Source organism: Sapajus apella, unplaced genomic scaffold, assembly GCF_009761245.1.
Source record: "Sapajus apella isolate SASKATOON/1434 unplaced genomic scaffold, GSC_monkey_1.0 scaffold76, whole genome shotgun sequence".
Lineage (NCBI taxonomy): Eukaryota > Metazoa > Chordata > Mammalia > Primates > Cebidae > Sapajus > Sapajus apella.
In genome coordinates, this window is record NW_022437016.1 from 7,506,751 (window position 1) to 7,514,206 (window position 7,456).

At 47.6% G+C, this 7,456-nt stretch overlaps 1 protein-coding gene across 2 annotated transcripts in view; it reads left to right on the forward strand.

Annotated features, from left to right (window-relative positions):
* Window positions 1–5,445, forward strand: part of MORN5 (MORN repeat containing 5) — a 38,885-nt gene extending 33,440 nt beyond the window's left edge. For both annotated transcript variants that reach the window (XM_032251520.1, XM_032251517.1), the window contains one exon: window positions 5,241–5,445. Coding sequence is in view for 1 of the 2 variants with exons in the window: in XM_032251517.1 (XP_032107408.1) it covers window positions 5,241–5,320 (80 nt within the window). In the remaining variant the exon portion in view is untranslated. The remainder of the gene's footprint in view (window positions 1–5,240) is intronic.
* The last annotated feature ends 2,011 nt before the right edge of the window (window positions 5,446–7,456 follow it).

Here is a 7,456-nt window from a genome sequence, read left to right on the forward strand (position 1 = left end):
AATTTTTTTTTTGAGACAGAGTCTTGCTCTGTTGCCAGGCTGGAGTGCAGTGGCGCGATCTCGGCTCACTGCAACCTCCGTCTCCTGGGTTCAAGCGATTCTTCCGCGTCAGCCTCCCGAGTAGCTGGGACCACAGGGGCATGCCACCATGCCCAGCTAATTTTTGTATTTTTAGTAAAAACGGGGTTTCACCACGTTGGCCAGGATGGTCTCGATCTCTTGACCTCGTGATCCACCCACCTCGGCCTCCCAAAGTTCTGGGATTACAGGTGTGAGCCACTGCGCCCGGCCATATATATAATTTAAACCAATATATCCAAATGTGATAACACTTCAATACATAGTCAATATAAAAACGTACTGTTTTATATTGTTTTATTTGCAGTATGTGTTTGAAATCTGGTGTGTATTTTACACTAACAGCACACATCAGTAAGGACTGGCCAGATTTCAAGTGTTCGATGGTTACAATGTGGCTAGTTGACTACCATGTTGGGCAGCACAGCTCTAGAGACTAAAAGTACAGCTTATTTTGTATATATGGATGGCATATTTCTATTATCATACCTAGACGAGTCTTAGTGAACAACTGGCCAATAAACCCTTCCCGTCCACACTATGCACTGTCTCTCATTGGCTAATCAATGAGATCTCACGCCATTACACTCCAGCCTGGGCAGTAAGAGCAAAAACTCCATCTCAAAAAAAGAAAAAAAGCAAACAAGTATAGATTCAAAAATTGTGATATGAGGGGACCATGAATGAAAAGAGAGTGAATGACTTCAATTTGGATGTCTGGGTCTGTGAAGGATTGTCCACTCCTCTTAGAGAACATGAGAATCTCACCTTTTAGGGAGCACACTAGATTTTCATGTATTTCTTAAACCGTTTATTTGAAAGCAGTTAAATTAACAGAATTCTCGCAAAGATAGTACAGAGTTGTCAACATACCCCACACTCAATTTCCCGTTATGACGGTCTTATATCAGATGGTACATCTGTCACAATTAATGAACTAATATTGATGTTGTGATTCACTAAAGCCCATACGTTTTACAGATGCCTTTCCCTGATGTCCATTTTCTGTTCCAGGATCCCATCCTGTCTCCTTAGGCTCCACTGGGGGATGAGCGTGGCTTAGGCTTTCCTTGTTTTTGATGACCGTTTTGGGGAGTCCTGGTCGGATATTTTGTAGGATGCCCCTCAACTGGAATCTGTCTGATGTTTTTCTCATGATCAGATTGGAGTTGTGGGTTTGGGAGGAAGATCACAGAGGTAAAGTGTCATTTTCATCCCATCCTATCAAGGGTCCAGACTGTCACCATGACTAACCAATGTTGCTATTGACCTTGACCACCTGGCTGAGGTAGTGTTTGTGAGGTTTCTCCGTTATAAAGTTCCTTTCCCCTGCTCCCTTTCCACACTGTAGTCTTTGGAAGTCACTACGCACAGCCACGCTTCAGAAATGGGGATTTTTGCTCCAACTCTTTGAGCGCAGAGTACATAAATTACCTGGAATTCTCCTGCGCAGATTTGTCTATTCTGATATTTATGCATTTTTACCAATATCTTTATGCAAGTTCTTTTTGCTTTTCAGGAGATCAAGAACCCTGTTGGCATTTCTAGGAACCCAGAAATATTATTCTATTTATTTAGTTAGTTATTTAGAGACAGGGTCTCAACTCTGTCACCCAGGCCGGAGTGCAGTTGTGTGATCACAGCTCCCCGCAGCCTCGACCACCCCAGGCTCAGGTGATGCTTCCATCCCAACCTTCCAAGTAGCTGGGACTACAGGCACTTGCCACCACACCCAGCTAAGTTTTCTATTTTTTGTAGAGAGGAAGTTTTGCCATGTTGCCCAGGCTGGATTCAAACTCCCAAGCTTAAGCAGTCTGTCCACCTCGGCCTCCCAAAGTACTGGGAGTACAGTTGTGAACCACCATGCCCAGCCAAAATATCTTATCTCAATTAACAAAATGCATGAAATTACCAAGACATTAAATTGGAGGGTAGGAAAAAAAGCCAATAATTATTTCAATTTTTTTTCTATTGTCAATACTCATTAGTGAAAGAAGATTTGGGAAATATAAGAAGAAAGAGAAAGTCTCTCGTCCCACTGCTCTGGGCTATTATTCACATTTCAATTTATCTTTAACTTTCTTCTGTGCAGTTTTCACACAACATATATTTAATTTTATTTCTTATCTCTTCTTGCCTTTTTCTTTTGCTTATTATCACATCAAAAATATTTCCCCCACGTTGCTATACAAACTTCCTAACAATTATTTTCCAAGCTGCTAAATATCCTCTCATGTGCCTTACAGCATCCACCTCCCCGAATTTATCACTACGCCTGGCACATAATTATTTGTTAAATGAATGCATATACAACAAAATAATTATTTCCTTGCTTTTAGAAATGTAAGTCATTTTCCTTTTTCCTGATTCTAAATAGTTCTTAGACAAATAGATTATGCCTTTAAGACAGTGTCCCAGAGTGGAATTACTGGGCCAGTGGGGACCAAAAATTTTTAAGATAAATACACCAAACCAGAAATCTTCTTCCATCTCTCTGCACCACTGGCAGTTGTGCCAAGGGTAATAATTTACAATTGATTAAAGAGTTTGTGGGCTGTTTTTTCCCATCTTTTTTCTCCCTTCTCTCCCTCTCCCCTCCTACCAAAAAGGAGGGAAATTATCTGAGAAGGTGAAGATGTTCTCAGACAATCATATTAACATATTCCAACAATCGCAATTTGCAAAATAGTAATCACAACTCCCAGGATCTGGGAGGCATTAATCAAAGCTGCAGGTTTAATTCCATTTTAAATATTGATGAAATGTGCTTCGGCAGCCTCACCCTGGCATGGCAGGGCCAGGAGAGCCACAGAGAGGCGCAGGGGAAGCGGAGGGAGGGTTGGTGAGCAGCTGCCGGGAGGGGAGGCATCTGTGATTCAAATTGGTGGCTGTACAGCCAGGTAGAGAGTGAAAGGGGTAGTGAAGAGGGCTGTTAAGTCCATTGCTGTCAATTTTTAACGATCAGGGAGGGGCCTGAGGACTGGTTCAGCACAATAAACCCAGTCTGTCTGGTTTCAGGGGTTACTGCTGAAGAGGTTGCAGCTGCACTGACTCGAATAGCCTGGAGACTTCAGAACTGTAATTACCAACCAGGCTGCTCACAGTGTGGCAAAAGTGGGCTCCACCAGCGTTTAACTCCTTGTGTGCTGACACATCATCGCTCTTTCCCCACCCCTGGGCTTCCCAGCCTCAGCGGGGACTCCCAGGCAGCCTCCCCAGAGGTAACTGAGGCTCACTGGCTGCTTGCCAGAGTGTGCCAGGCAGCAAGCCGTTTTCCTGAGGTCCTATGTAAAGAAATGGCGGGGAGGTGGTTGGTGATGTGGCAGCAGCCTCAGCTCCTGGTGTGCTCACATCTGCCCTGCGGTGAGAGGTCAGGCTGCAGAGCCTGGTGAACCTTGGTTTGAATCCTCAGGATAAGGCTCTTCCCTACCCGGCCGGGGTGTTACAAAGATCCAATGAGACACAGTGTCTGCAAAGCACCAAGCACACATAGGCTGTCTATGAGCCTCCACCTCTCTGCCCCTGGGTCTGGTGCCTTTCACAGAAGAGGAAGGCATCCCTGGCAGGGGATCTGGTTCAGGAAAGCTTTCCGTGAACTCTCTGTGTTTCAGCTCTCAGGGAGTGCCCTTGTTCCCAAGCAACTGTCATTTGTCACCCAAGGAGTGTGGGCAGACCCATCCTTCCTTCTCTTAGGCAGGAGGCACTGGGCTAGACACAGGGTAAGGAGAGGAGGCAAGAACTCCTCCAGTGCTGTGGCCTTCAGGAGAACTGGTTAAAGGCAGGGGTGGCACCAAGGGAAGGGAGGGATGGTGGGAAGGTGGAGAGGCAGGATGGCAGGGAGAAGGCAGCCAGAATGGTGTGAAAAGAGCATGGGCAGCTGGAAGGACGGTGTGGGAAGGATGTGCAGGACTCCATGGCCCTCCTCCTGGAGGGAATGTAACCCTAGAGACATTCTCCATGTATCTATGAAGGGGTGTGCCCAGGAACGCCTGTCCCAGCATTGTTCCTGGTAGCGGGAGTTGCAGGCAGCCTCTGCGTCCACACCAGCACAGAGAGGAAAATGTGATGGAAGCCAAGCATGGAATACTAGGCAGCAGTAAGAAGCAAAGAGCTGGATGTGCACACAGCAGCAGGAATAGGTCCTGCATAAAAAAAAGTGAGACATAATGGAAGCCACAGCACAATGCCATTTTCTGTAAATTAAAAACACATTGGTATGCAAAACAGCAGCACATATTTTACAGAGCAACATGCATTTTTTGGGGTCTCTAGCCCATCATTGGAGTAGGTCCCGACAGTGGTGGAGGAGGGGCCCAGTGTAGGTTTGGAGGTAGGAAAAATGAAAACAAAGTAAATCCATGGAGGGTTCTTCCACAGAGAGACAATGGCGGCTGCTGTGGACTGAAGAGTGAGATTCACTCAACTCTCTCTATTGAGGTTTTAAAAACAGAAGGGGCTTTGTAGCTGGACAATCCTAGGTTCCAGTCTGAGCTCTCCCACGTGCTGACCCTGTGGGTGTGGACAAGTGCCTGGACCTCTGTGAGCCTCTATTTGTTCATCTGTAGATGGTGGAGAACTGCACTGCATGGTTGGTTATGAAGATTAAACTAAGGAGACCATGCGTCTAGGGCCTTCAGGGCACAGCAGCAGCTCCTGCTCCTCTCTGTTCCCCACTGAAAGGCCTGGAGTAAACAAGAGCGTGTTAGCCCCCTGGGGAAACCATGGGTTCTTTAAAGGGTCAAGAATGGAGAGCCTAGAAAGGAGAGGAAACTCTCAGGACTCTGTCTCCTAGCATCACCAGCAAGCTAGACCCGCTGTCCCGGAGCTGCCATGCATGGGCTGTCAGACCGGGCAAGTGCCCCACTGCGAAGCGCGGCTCTCTGCCTGTCAGATCCAGTGGAGCTCAGGACAGCCAGACTGCCTCATGCTTGCCTCCCACCAGCAGCACCCACAGCTAGAAACCCTTTTGTGTTCAATTTCCCCAAGACCAGGCACTTCGAGGCATTCAGTGTAAATGAAAGGTCTGTTCCTCCCCATACAAAGCTCAACAGGCTGGCCATCGACAGACCATCCCAGTCCCAAGGCCCCACCTGGGGGACACCCAGGCCAGGAAAGGTCCCAGCGAGCACCAAGCATGACTAGCTCTTCCTCTTTCCTTGCAGATGATGACGAGCATGAGTGGATCACCCGTACCTGTAGAAAGGGCTACACCGAGATCGTGGGTCACAGGCCCAAGCTGTGAACTCCATGGCTGCCTCCACCAAAGGTTTCCATCTGCCCTACTGGCATTGGCTGCCCCGGGGGACAGGCTGTCATTCTAGAACCTGACTTTTAACTCAGAAATAAAGACTTGCTGTGCTCAGAGGCGCCAGGTGTATTTTCCTTAAAAGCTTGTTTCTCAGTGGGCATCATTTTACCAGGACAAAAGTGTGAGCTACAGATATCCCTGGGCCCCACCCTAGACCTGCCAATCAGAATCTCTGGGAATGGGGCCTAGCAATTTGCATTCCCAGCATTTCTCATGCATCTGAACATTTGAGAACCACCCCTTTGTAATAGATGGGTGTAATTGAGCACTAACGGGCACAGGTAGTGTATATGCATTATCTCTGCTCCTCACAACTGCCTTGCAAGGGGAAGGCTTTTGCAGATGGGCAATCTGAGGTTCAGAGAGACAGTGATTTGCTTGGTCTCAGAGGGCAGTAGGACCTGATCACTGTGCCCAGATCCACGGCTGGTGGCAAGGGTGTCCAAGGGAGAGAATCCAGTCATGGGTTCTTAGTTTCTGTTTCTGGTTGGGCCAGTGAAGCCGCTTCCTCATCCCTTGTTTCCACTTATCTCTAGAGACAGAAACTAAAAACCAGGTTTCAGGCTGCTGAAAGCCTAAAACAAAACAGAACAGAAAAACAACAACAAAATGAGGTGGGCTGGACAAGCCGGGCCCAAGAATGATTACTTAGGTCTGCCTTTCCCTGCTGGCAGCTCCCCCATTGGAACCTCACATCCTAAGCACAGAATCAGCATGGTGCCATAGAAAGAATGTGGCTTTGGAGGGCAGGTGTAGTAGCTCATGTCTATAATCCCACCACTTTGGGAGGCCAAGGCAGGCGGATCACATGAGGCCAGGAGTTCAAGACCAGCCTCGCCAACATGGTGAAACCCCCCATCTCTACTAAAAATGCAAAAATTAACCAGGTAGAGTGGAATGTGCCTGTAATCCCAGCTACTTGGGAGGCTGAGCCACGAGAATTGCTTGAACATGGGAGGTGGAGTGCTGTGAGCCGAGATTGCACCATTGTACTCCAGCCTGGGTGACAAGAGTGAAACTCTGTCACAAAAAAAAAGAAAAAGAAAAAAAGAATGTGGCTTTGGCATCATACAAAAAATAATTATAATAATGCTTTAAAACAATATAGTAGCTGTGTGGTTAAATGAGATGATACAAGTAAAGGACTTGGCGCATAGCAGGTATTCAATATGTGTTTGCTTTGAAGTAAACAACTTGTTAGTGTTGCATATAATCATTCCTCAGCATCACCCCGGAGGTCACATTTGTCAGCTGAAAATCAGAAGAGGAAGTGGCAACATGTTCCAGGGCCACACATGGACCATATGCATCCTGAATCTTTGTCTAACTGTCCCTCCTTAGTGGCTGCTAGATCCTGTCACCCCCTGTGCTCTGTCCCCTGGGACACCAGGGCTACCCAGTGGAGGCAGAACAGTGACTCAGGTTTGGAGGGCAGGAGAGGAAATTAGATCTCAAACTAGGGACCCAGAGGCATCATGCTGGGGCAGAGCCAGGAGCCAGTGGGTGGGGAGGCCTGGGCTCACTCTCAGTTGTGCCAGGGAGGAGACTTGGGAGAATCGCCTCTCCCCAAGACTCCAGTTACTTTGATTGATAGGGTTGAGCTCCACCGGTGGTTTCCAAACTGTACTTTGAAAACGGAAGGTGCATTCATGTAAAGAAACACACAACTAAACTCCTATATTTCCAAAGATACACATATATCTAAACATTTGAAAATGGATTGGAAGAGCAGATAAATGAGGGTCAGGGATGGGAGATTTCATAACTAATAGAATAAAGAGCGGGGCCCCGCATCAGTGATCATGTGCACCATGAGCTGAGGTTTCTGAGCAGCTCATTTCTACGCAGGGCCGCGGCAGGCCAGGGAAGCCCTTGCATTCTGCAGGGCAGCTCTCCCGTCCACACCAGGAGCTTTGGCTGGAGCAAACAATTCTGCTGCTGAAAGAAAGTTGACAACCACCAGAAAGATGCTCTCTCTCACTCCTCGGGTTACGAGGTGGCTCTGGAGCCTGACAAAACCACTATAACACCCAGTCTGGTGTGGAAGCTGGGGCCCTGCTGCCCATCCCA